Genomic DNA, 13,283 nt, shown 5'->3' with positions numbered 1-13,283 from the left:
CTCTCTCTGTCAAAGGGGCTACAATGAGCGATGTGTCTCTGCCACTGAGGATATGAACAATGGAGTCCAAACCACTGCATGTGGTGATGAAAGAATGGAGTTTTGTTTTCACTTTGAGTTTGAGAAAACAGAACTGCAATGTCCTCGAGTACATTATATACACATCTGTTTGCTAAAGATGTTTGAACTCCTTTATTGTTTGTCCAAGAGTTTTATGATGGATAGGAATCCAGAATGGAAACTGTCAGTTCCTCTTGTGATACAAAGAGGTTGCTATGGCTTCAGGTGTCCACCAGGTGCCACTGTCACTGAAGCTGTGAAGCTTCAACCCTTTTTCCAGCAGAATTGTAAAGAAAGCCTATGTGCATCATGTAGCCTCGCCTCGCTATTACACTGCCAAAACAGGCAGATACATCTGATAAGGAAAGGGCAAACACAGTATATAAAAAATAAATCAAACAAAGACAGAACCGGGCAATCAGAAAAACCAGGACCGCTGAAAAGAAGTGCAAACAGCAATCTGGCAGAGAACAAAAGGCTGAGCAGAGTATATGTAGAGTAGAGGCTGATTGGGAGATGAATCACAGGTGGCTGAGAAAGCACAGGTGGGGTGGATGAACTTGATGGGGTGAAGGCTCTGAAATGACATGAGAAGTTAATACCAGAAAACACTAAAAATGGATAGAATAAAAGAAATGACTCCAGTTTGAGCCACATTCTACATACAAACTGCACATCTGAGAACATATTTAAGACTGAGTTCTGCCCCCCCCCCTATCTCTCTCTCTCTCACACACACACACACACACACACACACACACACACACTACAATAGAATATAGAGGCCCCGAACTATTTTCACTGGTTCCATGTCCCTCTCTTTGATGGAGTAATGGACATAGAAGTCATTCTTGTTCAAGTTCATTTTTTGACGCAAGGACGTATTGAAATATTTATCACAAATAAAAATCCAGCCCTCTAAATTTTTATTTCAGATTTTTTCACATAACAAATAATGTACTGTAAGTAATTTCAATAAGACTTAGAAATGTATTAAAATGTGGTGACAAACACATTCATAATGTACTTTAATTATTTTAATAAGCCTATGCAGGTCATGTTAATGCTAAAAATGGAAAGTTATCCTCAGTAAGAGTATAGTCATAAAGTCAGGCTTTGAATGCAGGGCTTTCGTGGTATTTTCAGAGTGTACACCACCACTATGTATTTTAGACCCATTTGTATGGTACGAACATTGATATCCATTGATAGCCATTCTACTTAAAAACTAGAAATTATATTTGTATTTATTGTCATTTTGAGAAACATGAAATAAGCTTTGAGTTTCTACAATAACATTGATACGATTTAGGAGAAAGCAGCATTCTGGATAAAAAAAAATTCTGGATTCAATTGGCCTGATTTTGTGCAAAAATCCTCAAATAAATATAAAAAGATCAAATGCATCAAAGACTGGGAGCTATTTGCATATGATATTAAAAGCTTTCGATACATTTGTCACTTTGGAATCCAACAATCATCACACCAATTCCGATCAAAACAGAAACACTCCAGCTCAATACGATGATTGTTTATTTTAGTGCTATACCTCAGAGGCTGGCATACTGCATAATATCTGTCAACGGAAATACAACACAGGTGAAGCATAGAAGAATTGCTCAACAAACAGGTCATCCACAGCTATCGACTAGAGAAAGAGATAGTTTGCTGCTTGAAGTCAAAGATAAACAACAACATTTGTGCTACTCTTCAGCATGAGAATTGAAAGAAACAACCAAAATGAAACGACACAGACAGGAAAGAAGAGCTGATGCATGTTGATTCAACCTCATTATATCATCCTCATAATCCACAGAATGTTTTAAATGCTAAACTCATATGCTATAGAAACCTGATATACTGGACACACCATCACTCATAAATATTATTCAAATTATGCCCATTTCATCCATAAATCGCTTAGTGATTCGATACATGTTGAAATTTATATTACAATGTATTATGCAGACCGTGGCCTCTTCTAGGTAGTATCTGCCGTGATGTCATCAAAACGGAATCAAAACAATCTAGAGTTTGATAAATCACCCTGGAATATTTTCCCAGAAATTATCAATCTAAAAGCAAAGCGGAACCACTTGTAAAAAAATGCATAAATTAATGGATTCAGCATTGAGTTTGACAACGTAAGCCAGTTAAGCGCTTCAATCACAGGGACTGGTGGGGGGACATAAGACAGAGGCTGGAAGACGACACAAAGAAAATAAGGAGCCATGAATAAGAGGAAAACCCCCATTACTGTAGCCAGCGTTTTGGTGGCCTTCCTCTCCATCTTACTGACAGTTGTTCCACATCTGGTGCTCTGACATGTTGTGTTCTGAATGACGTTCGCCTGTTTCTGAGCAACAAGAAAAATCTTCAGGTAGATACAGACCATAATGAGCGCTGGACTGTAAAACCCAAACACAGGCCCCATTGTGTTTGCCATCACAACGTCAACCGAGCACATTTCCTCACATGTTCCTTGACTGTATCCTGCAATTATGTTGGCAATTCCAATGAGAACAGAAACACCCCAGCTCGTCAAAATCATGATCACCGTAACCTGGACATTTATTTTAGCTCTGTACGTCAGAGGATGACAGACTGCGTAATATCTGTCTACGGAGATACAACACAAGTTCAGAATGGAAGAGGTGCAGAGTGATATATCAAAGCCCTCTCGTATTTTACACAGCAGATCTTCATGAGACAGGCAGAACGTCACAGAGAACGCCATGCTGAAGGGAAAAACCAAAACGCCAACGAGCACATCGGCCACAGCCAGAGACAAAATGAGGTAGTTAGTCGGAGTGTGGAGCTGGTTGAAGTAAATGATGGAGATTGTGACAAGAAGATTTCCGCATATTGTAGCAACAGATAATAAGGCAAGAAAAGAATATGCTAATACACATATTACGGAAGGGTTACCTGTGAATGTGTATGTTGTACCATTTAAGTCATAGCAGGGATGCAGATCATTGATGGTCAAATTTTGATCCATATTTCTTGATTTTTGCAAGAATATTCAATTACATTCACAGAATTCAAGGCTCTACATATCTCAATACGTACATCCACAGCAACAACAGTCTGCAGAGAAAACCCAGCCTTGCACTCAGCTCGTCTCTTCCCTAGTGATAACAAATGCAGCGTAATGACAGCACAGCGTGTACCAAAACACTGCGAAGGTCCTTTGGAGCTTGTGGTGTTTATATCGATTCATCTCTCACGATCTAAAGCGAACATTATTCATCCAATTAGACGAGGGCACCTCCATCCTGTTTGGGTGAAGGACAAAGTAAAAAAAATGATGAGTAATTATTCACCAACCATGTGTGTAATGTGTGAGTTTAAAAAAGAAAGAAAGAAAGAAACAGCCAGTAATTTTTTAATTACACAATAAAACAATTTAGTTATTGATACAACACAATATTAACTGAAGGAAAGTCAAGAACTCAAGTTTTCCATTCATTCATCGTCTGAACTGCTTTGTCCGTTACCGGTCACGGCTCGTGCTGGAGCAGATCCCTGCAGTCTACGGGCGAGAAGCGGGGCACACCCTGGACAAGGCGCCAGCACATTGCAAGGCCACACACAGACAGACAATCATTCACTCACACACACACCTATGAGGAACTCTGAGAGAACCCACACAGACACGGGGAAGAACATGCAAACTCCTCACAAAAGTGATTTTCCTGAAATTACATATTTATCCAGAGACTGGATATCATCTTATAGTAGTAAGTATTTGTGAGAACCAGTATGGCTTTATGCCGGGGAAGAGTACCACAGACGCAATGTTTGCGTTGAGGGTAGCAATGGAGAAGTACAGGGAAGGTCGGGAGGAGCTGCATTGTGTCTTTGTAGATCTAGAGAAAGCCTATGACAGGGTGCCGAGAGAGGTTCTGTGGTACTGCATGAGGAAGTCTGGAGGGGCAGAGAAGTGTGTCAGAGTAGTTCAGGACATATATGACAATTGTACGACAGCAGGGAAGTGTGAAGTAGGAGTGACAGGGGAGTTCAGGGTAGAAGAGGGCTTGCAGCAGTGATCAGCTCTGATTTGAATCCCTTTCATTTATAGTTTACAACTGAATATTTCCAGAACTACCACAGCAAATGTTTGTCACATTGTATTTATTTATTGATATTTAAATCTATTTATATATTTATTTATTTATTTCCACAAATATTTAAAAAAAATTAAATGGTTTTATATTTTTGTATTTATATTAACTTTTATTTATTTAAATTAGACCAATACAATTGTCATTTCCAATAAATGGATAAAGTTTATATTTGAAGAAAATATCTCATTTGATGAAACATTTATTATTTCTGCAAACACTTGAGTTTTTGGGATGTTGCCATTCTCTCTTTTGCCTTTTGCCAAAAAAAAAATAGATACAGACACCAGCTTTTAATATTGAAATTGTATTGAATTGTAGGTACAATAATACATCGACAACAATTCCCTCGGTCAGGATATCATTATTACTTCATGAGCTTTAAATAGTGATGTGACTCAAAAAAGTCAGACAAAATGTTCAAATCACACATTAGATCACAAAGAAAGTAGGTCAACTGAGTTCAAGACAATTGTATGCATTAAATAAATGACTGCTTTTGCATTGAGAAGCCAAGGTGATATAAGAGGATTCCACCAGCGCATCTCATTCTCAGCCTCAACATCCGCTAAACTTGTCTGTATGTTTTTTGTCTTGAGTCACTTTTTTCTGTTTCTAAGAAAATGTAACATTCTTATTTGTTGCCTTGGGTGTGGGTCGGCCATGTGATGACCGGCTGTCCTCTCACTAAATACAGATATTATCCAACCTCCAGTGCTATGAAATAATGGATGTCCTAACAGAGTCAAAACAATCTTGAGTTTGCAAGATCACCTTGGAATATTTTTCCAGAAATAATCATTTTAAAAGCTAAACGGAACCACTTGTAAAAGAAAGCATAAATTAAGGGATTCAGCATTGAATTTGACAACGTAAGCCAGTTAAGTGCTTCGATTAAGGGAAGCGGTGGAGGATTATGAAACAGAGGTTGAAAAACGACACACAAAAAATAAGGAGCCATGCATAAGAGAAAAACCCCCATTACTGTAGCCAGCGTTTTGGTGGCCTTCCTCTCCATCTTACTGACAGTCGTTCCAGATATGGTGCTCTGACATGTTGTGTTCTGAATGACGTTCGCCTGTTTCTGAGCAACAAGAAAAATCTTCAGGTAGATACAGACCATAATGATCGCTGGAAGATAAAATGCTAAAACAGGCCCCATTGTATTTGCAACTACAATGTCAACTGGGCACATTTCCTCACATGTTCCTTGACTGTATCCTGCAATTATGATTGCAATTCCAATGAGGGCAGCAACACTCCAGGTCACCAGGATCATGATCGTCGTAACCTGGACATTGATTTTAGCTCTGTACATCAGAGGCTGACAGACTGCGTAATATCTGTCTACGGAGATACAACACAAGTTCAGAATGGAAGAGGTGCAGAGTGCTACATCAAAGCTGTCCCGTATTTTACACAGCAGATCTTCATGAAACAAACAGGAAGTCACAGTGAACGCCATGCTGAAGGGAAAAACTAGAACGCCAACAAGCAGGTCGGCCACAGCCAGAGACAAAATGAGGTAGTTAGTCGGCGTGTGGAGCTGCTTGAAGTAAATGATGGAGATGATTACAAGAAGATTTCCGCATATTGTAGCAACAGATAATAAACCAAGACAAATATTTACTACAATACATATTATTGAAGGATTACCAGTGAAAATTAATGCTGTGCTATTTGAGTCATAGCAGGGATGTATATTATATTTGATCAAATTTTCATCCATATTTCTCAATTTCTAAAAAAAAGAATACTATTAAGAGTTTTCAATACTTTAATTATCCCAGCATTTATGTACATCTACTACAACAGCAGTCTTCAGAGAAAGTGGTTTCGTTAATCACAACAAATGCAGTGTAACCACAGTGAGGACCAACTCACTGTGAAGATCCTTTGGACCAAGTTAGTGTTTTTATTGATGCCGCTCTCATTTCCCAAGGAAGACAAACATTAGTAATCCAATCAGATGAGGGCCGCTCAATTCTATTTGGTTAAATTACAAAATGATATATGCATCCAGTTTTTGCAGCTGCTTTTTCTGTCTGTGGTTTTCTTGGAGACTGGAGCGTATCCCAGCTTATTTTTTGGGGGTCTGGGTACAGCCCGGACAAGTCATCAGTTCATCACAGGGACAACACAGACAAATAACCTTTCAGACCTCTAGTAAATTTAGAGTCGCCAATTCACTTAATATTGTGATAGGACTATGGGACGTACCTTTTTTATTTTTTATTTATTTATTTATTTCAACCACGTAAACAACAAAGAATAAAATGATAAAACAACGCCAAATACATGCGCACACATATACATAAACATATACATAATTACATATATATACTGTACACACATATATAAAGACATATTCACACACACACAGCACATGTAACATTAATTAACAATAACTCAAACAATAAATAATAGCCATAAGGCACTAACTATGCAATTTACGTGAGCGAAAAGGAGTAGGAAGAAGTGCAGTCCAGTGCAAACCCAAGAACACATGGGAAGAACATGCAAAAAAAAAGAACAAAGGTAGATTCGAACAGAGGGCCTTCTTGTCGTCATACAACAGTGTTAACAAATATGCCACCATTTGTTAACTTCGCCAAGGAGGTTATGGTTTTTGATGGTGTTTGTTTGTTAGCAAGATGACGGGAAAATTGCTGGATGGATCTTAATAAAAAACTGAATTGTTATCTGTATCACAGGAATTTGGGCAAACCTTTTTTTTCTTCCTCAAATTAATATCCATGCAACAAATAGGGAGAGTAAAAGAAAAAGTCATGTCTGACATTGTTAAAGTGGAAAAAGAGAAAATCCTGGTAACAGTCAGTCAGCGCATTGATAGTGAGTAACGCTGTTGCCTCACAGCAAGAAGGGACCAGGTTCGATCCTTATCGTTCTCCCCGTGTCTGTGTGGGCTTATCTTACACCTTCATCATTTTGAGCAATCACAACAAATCAAGTTGTGAATTAGAAAAATCCCCCTGAAATATTTTTCCAGAAATAATCATTCTAAAAGCTGACCTGAACCGACTGTAAAAGAAAGCATAAATAAATGGATTGAACATTGAATTGAAACGTGCAAGCCAGTTAAGTGTTTCAAACACAACGATTGGATTTTCAACATTGACTAATGGCTGAACCATGTAGAAAAGAAAGAAAGGTGTCCAACATAAGAGAAAAACTCCCATAACTACAGCCAGAGTTTTGGTGGCCTTCCTCTCCGTTTTACTGACAGTGATTCTGGACTTTGTGCTCTGACAGATTGTGTTCTGAATGCTGTTTGCCTGCCTTTGAGCAACAATGAAAATCTTCAGGTAGAGACTGAGCATTATAATGACAGGAATATAAAAAGAGAAAATACATGCCAGAGTCGTTGATATTACTGCATCAATTAGAGAATTGTCTTCACAGTCTCCTTGATCACAACCTGAAGACATGACGAGAATGGTGATCAATGCAGCCGTTCCCCAGCTAATAAGGATCATGAACCCAATAACTTGATTAGTAATTTTAGTTTTATAAGTGAGAGGCTGACAAATGGCGTAATATCTGTCAATAGAAATACAGCACAAAAGCAAAACAGAAGCCTGGCTCAGTATCACATCAATGCTTTCATGTATCTTACAAAGTAAATCTTCCTGGTACCAACAGGTGGTGACAGTGACTGTCATGCTGAGAGGAAAAGCAAGCACCCCTACAAGCAGGTCAGCTACAGCAAGAGACAGGATGAGGTAGTTGGAGCCGCTGTGGAGCTGTTTGAAATAAAGGATGGAGATTATCACGAGAAGATTTCCACATGTTGTGACAACAGACAACAATCCAAAGAAGAAATACAATAAGACACATGTTATGGAAGGGTTACTTGTAAATACATAAGATGTATTCTCTAATTCATAGCAGGGATGCATGTCATTAACAGAGTAAGAGCTGTTGACAGTCATTTTTGGTTCCATGCTCCTTGATTCCTGCAATGCAGTATTCCAATATAATCCAATTAACAATAATGTTACATAATATTTTCTTGATATTTAAATGTTAGAATCACATGTACAGTATAACCACAAAATCAATGCTCCACGACAAACAGTTAGATAACAAAAGACTAATGTCAATTAAAGTTCATACCGCGATGACACATCAGTGACAACGCGCGTCCTGCCGCCAGTAAGCAGAGCCTTTTGACTTGGACTTAAGAATCAGGCCAACCTCATTATTATAATTATTACCAAGGTCTCAGCCAATCAAACGGGTAATACAACACGTCATGTTACAATGTGTGTGTGTGTGTGTGTGTGTGCTTGAGTTTGTTGTATAATTTCAACCTAACTTCAAATTATTTAACGATGTTTAATTACATTTCTCCAAATTATAGATGAAACATACTATTTCTCCATCAATCCCAAATGACATTTATCTTGCCACTATATTTATGTACCACAAAGAAGTGTTTGTGGAGTTTTGGAGGGGCACAGTTCTTAAAATTATTTACTTTTAGTACTTAAGTATTTTCTACAACAAATACCTCTTTACTTTTACTCAAGTACATTTTTGATTTGGCAACTTTTACTTTTATTGGAGTAGTGTTTCACTAGTAGCAGCTATACTTTTACTCAAGTAATGAAATTAAGTTCTTCGACCACCACTGATTCCCGGGTTGCGCGTCGCCCTGGAGCTTATCCCAGCAGTCAATGGACGAGAGGCGGGGCCGCACCCTGGACAAGGCACCAGTTCATCGCCACACACAGACAGACAACCATTCACACACAAACTCACATCTATGGGCAATTATGTGACACCAATTAACCTGATTTGCATGTTGTTTGGTGGCGGGAGGAAGCCGGAGAACCCGGAGAGAACCCACGCAGACACGGGGAAGAACATGCAAACTCCTCACAGAAAGGCCGCAAGTCGGATTTGAACATATGACCTTCCAGCTGCAATGCAACCGCGCTTACCGCTGCGCCACCGTGCTGCTTAATGAAAACCAAATGCCACACCTCAGTGTGAGCACAGAATGGTAAACAGGGGAAGGAAATGCCTTATCAGCGTTCACATCTAGACCCCACTCAGGCTTGGGGACATGCAGGCCTGCTTTGGGTTCAGCTACAGAACAATGCAGCCCAACAATGCTTATGCATTAGTGAGACTAGATGCATGACAGTAAACGCCCTAAATATACATCGAGAGCCAAACTAGAATGCCCTATTGTTACAAAGGGGGACATAATGCATAAGAAAGGATCAGTACTAGTTCGGTTCTCACAGAAAGACTCATCCCAGCAAGGTTAATGGAATTCTAGTGTGTGTCTGTGTGTAATCTGCTGACAAACCAACAAATAAAAGGCATGGATTAAAACACAGCCTCTGTGGTGAATGTCAATCAGACACCTTGAATCAGAATCAGTTTATTGACATTGTCAATGAGGGTTCACAGACTAGAATTTCTTTTTTACACAGATGTGTATCAGCAGCAGTAAAAACTAACACAATCGCGCAACGCAGTGCAAATAGAACAGTGCAAGTTACCGGTTGTGAAATGTTCATGGGTCCAATACAGAATTCTTAAGTTTTAAGTGTTGAATCTTATGGCAGAGGAGAAGAAGCTGTTCTTGCGGTGGGCAGTTCTGGTCTGAGGCAGGTACTTTCAGTTATTGTGGATATTTACTGTGGGTAAAAGACAATAATACTACTGTCCAAGTATCATAAAATGGTGAAATTCTACTTTTCAATTTGTTCCTTATCATTTTGAGCAATCAAAACAAATCAAGTTGTGAATGTGAAAAATCCCCCAGAAATATTTTTCCAGAAATTATTATTCTAAAAGCTGACCTGAACCGACTGTAAAAGAAAGCATAAATAAATGGATTGAGCATTGAATTGAACAGTGTAAACCAGTTAAGTGTTTCAATCACAGCGATTGGTGTCACATCATGAGTTAATGGCTGAAAAATTAAGAAAAGAAAGAAAGGTGTCCAACATAAGAGAAAAACTCCCATAACTACAGCCAGAGTTTTGGTGGCCTTCCTCTCCGTTTTACTGACAATGATTCTGGACTTTGTGCTCTGACAGATTGTGTTCTGAATGCTGTTTGCCTGCCTTTGAGCAACAATAAAAATCTTCAGGTAGATACTAAGCATTATAATGACAGGAATATAAAAAGAGAAAATACATCCCAGAGTCATTGATATTAGTGCATCAATTAAACAACTATCCTCACATTTCCCTTGATTGAAACCTGCAATTATGAGGCCAATTCCTATGAAAGCCGCAATTCCCCAGCTCACGAGGATCATAATCCCAATAACACGATCAGTTATTTTACTTTTATAAGTGAGAGGCTGACATATAGCGTGATATCTGTCAATGGAAATGCAGCACAAGTTTAAAATAGAAGCTGTGCTCAGCGTCACATCAAAGCTTCCGCGAATTTGACAAAATAAATCTTCATGGTGCCAACAGGAAGTTACAGTGACTGCCATGCTGAAAGGAAAGACTAGCACCCCTACGAGCAGGTCGGCTACAGCAAGAGACAGGATGAGGTAGTTAGTAGAGACGTGGAGCTGTTTGAAATAAAGGATGGAGATTATCACAAGAAGATTTCCACATGTTGTGAAAACAGACAATAAACCGAGGAAGAAATATAATAAACCACATTTTGTTGACGGTTTCCTTGTAAATACATGAGATGTATTCTCTAATTCATAGCAGGGATGCATGTTATTAACAGAGTAAGAGCTGTTGAGAGTCATTTTTGGTTCCATGCTCCTTGATTCCTGCAATGCAGTATTCCAATATAATCCAATTAATAATAATGTTAAATCATATTTTCTCGATATTTAAATGTTAGAATCACATGTACAGTATAACCACAAAATCAATGCTCCACGAAAAACAGTTAGATAACAAAAGACTAATGTCAATTAAAGTTCATACCGCGATGACACGTCAGTGACAACGCGCGTCCTGCCGCCAGTAAGCAGAGCCTTTTGACTTGGACTTAAGAATCAGGCCAACCTCATTATTATAATTATTAGCAAGGCCTCAGCCAATCAAACGGGTAATACAACACGTCATGTTACAATGTGTGTGTGTGTGTGTGTGTGTGCTTGAGTTTGTTGTATAATTTCAACCTAACTTCAAATTATTTAACGATGTTTAATTACATTTCTCCAAATTATAGATGAAACATACTATTTCTCAATCAATCCCAAATGACATTCATCTTGTCACTATATTTATGTACCACATGGAAGTGTTTGTGGAATTGTGGAGGTGCACAAACGTAAAAAATAAGTAAGCAATCAGAGAAAGTAGAAATTATGTCCATACAATAAACTTTACTAATCAGAAACGTTTAAACTGGGAAATTCAGTTGTTGCAGGCGTTTACTGTGGGTAAAAATAACAAGACAATATCTCAGTGCTGTAAAATCACAATATATGCCTCAATAATTTAGGCTATAGAAATGAATGTCACCTGAAAGCATGGTTTACAAAATATTACTTTTCATCCAAAGTAGTCTGTTAGAAACACGTTCATGGGTTAAAGTTAAACAGAAGAACGATCGGCTAATATATGTACAGTACACTGAGAACAGAAAGGCCTATGTTCTGTTAACCTTTATGATTCTGAACAATCAACACAAGTCAACGAAGTTGTGAATTAGAAAAGTCCCCCTGAAGTATTTTCCCAGAAATGATTATTCTAAAAGCTGACCTGAACCAGCTGTAAAAGAAAGCATAAATGAACGGATTGAGCATTGAATTTGACATTGCAAGCCAATAAAGACTTTCAACCACAGCAATTGGAGTTACAATATAGGTTAATGGCTGAAAAATGATGCAAAGATCGATAGGTGTCCAACATAAGAGAAAAACTCCCATAATTATAGCCAGAGTTTTGGTGGCCTTCCTCTCTGTTTTACTGACAGTGATTCTGGACTTTGTGCTCTGACAGATTGTGTTCTGAATGCTGTTTGCCTGCCTTTTAGCAACTAAGAAAATCTTCAGGTAAATTATAAGCATTATAATGACAGGAATATAGAAAAAAAAAATAGATCCTACAGTGGCTGACACTAATGCATCCAGGAAACAGCCATCTTCACAATAGTTTTGGTTATTGCCTGCATTCATAACAATTCCTGTCAAAACAGGCGTTCCCCAGCTCACAAGAATCATAATCCCAATAACACGACTATTTATTTTAGTTCTGTAAGTGAGAGGCTGACATATCGCGTAATATCTGTCAACAGAAATACAGCACAAATGCAAAATAGAAGCCAGGCCGACTGCAATGCCAATGCTGTGACGTACTTTGCAAAATAAATCATTGCGGTACCAACAGGCGGTGAGAGTGAATGCCATGTTGTAAGGAAAAGCAAGCATCCCCACAAGCAGGTCAGCTACAGCAAGAGACAGGATGAGGTAATTAGTAGAGACGTGGAGCTGTTTGAAATAAAGGATGGAGATTATCACAAGAAGATTTCCACATGTTGTGAAAACAGACAATAAACCGAGGAAAACATACAATAACACACATGTTATGGAAGGGTTGCGAGTAAATACAATGGCTATATCATCTAATTCATAGCAGGGATGCATATGATTAACATAAGAATTATAAGACCTGTTGACAGTCACTCCTGGTTCCATGCTCCTTGATTCCTGTAATTCAGTTTTCCAATATTTATCAGTTACATCAACAGCATTTTGTAAATACGTAAATGTATCAATCAGTTTGTACAGTATAACCACAAAATCACTGCTCAAAGGCAAACAGTTCAAGAATAAAAACAACCCACACAATTGAAATGCATACCACAAAGACATGTCAGACAACGTGTGTCCTTATTGCTGCTGCCATCATGCGAAATCTTTAAGTAATCAGTCCAACTTCATTATGATAATTATTACAAAGGTCTTAGCCAATCAACATTGTATTCCTGTGGTACTGTGTGTGTGTGTGTGTGAGAGAGAGAGAGAGAGAGAGAGAGAGAGAGAGAGAGAGAGCTGTCGACCACACCAGACAGGACTCCAGGTGCAGGGTGTAAGATGCTGGCAAGCATAGCATCCATGGAACGCCATAA

The 13,283-nt window shown here is 38.5% G+C and overlaps 5 protein-coding genes across 5 annotated transcripts; all 5 read right to left on the bottom strand.

Moving 5' to 3' along the window:
* Window positions 1-2,077: 2,077 nt before the first annotated feature.
* On the bottom strand, window positions 2,078-3,061 carry LOC137909243 (trace amine-associated receptor 1-like). Its single transcript, XM_068753682.1, has one exon. It carries the CDS (start codon window positions 3,059-3,061, stop codon window positions 2,078-2,080), a length of 984 nt encoding a protein of 327 aa, XP_068609783.1.
* Window positions 3,062-4,932: 1,871 nt separating this feature from the next.
* LOC137909365 (trace amine-associated receptor 1-like) lies at window positions 4,933-5,916 on the bottom strand. The gene has a single exon (XM_068753817.1). The coding sequence runs from the start codon at window positions 5,914-5,916 to the stop codon at window positions 4,933-4,935; it is 984 nt and encodes a 327-aa protein (XP_068609918.1).
* Window positions 5,917-7,144: 1,228 nt separating this feature from the next.
* Window positions 7,145-8,152, bottom strand: LOC137909329 (trace amine-associated receptor 1-like). Its single transcript, XM_068753777.1, has one exon. The coding sequence runs from the start codon at window positions 8,150-8,152 to the stop codon at window positions 7,145-7,147; it is 1,008 nt and encodes a 335-aa protein (XP_068609878.1).
* Window positions 8,153-9,951: 1,799 nt separating this feature from the next.
* On the bottom strand, window positions 9,952-10,984 carry LOC137909619 (trace amine-associated receptor 1-like). The gene has a single exon (XM_068754082.1). It carries the CDS (start codon window positions 10,957-10,959, stop codon window positions 9,952-9,954), a length of 1,008 nt encoding a protein of 335 aa, XP_068610183.1. The 5' UTR covers window positions 10,960-10,984.
* An 860-nt stretch (window positions 10,985-11,844) lies between these two features.
* Window positions 11,845-12,849, bottom strand: LOC137909618 (trace amine-associated receptor 1-like). The gene has a single exon (XM_068754081.1). The coding sequence runs from the start codon at window positions 12,847-12,849 to the stop codon at window positions 11,845-11,847; it is 1,005 nt and encodes a 334-aa protein (XP_068610182.1).
* Between the last annotated feature and the right edge of the window lie 434 nt (window positions 12,850-13,283).

Source organism: Brachionichthys hirsutus, chromosome 20, assembly GCF_040956055.1.
Source record: "Brachionichthys hirsutus isolate HB-005 chromosome 20, CSIRO-AGI_Bhir_v1, whole genome shotgun sequence".
Lineage (NCBI taxonomy): Eukaryota > Metazoa > Chordata > Actinopteri > Lophiiformes > Brachionichthyidae > Brachionichthys > Brachionichthys hirsutus.
The sequence above is the reverse complement of the archived record's forward strand: the minus strand, read 5'-3'. Positions and strand labels throughout refer to the sequence as shown.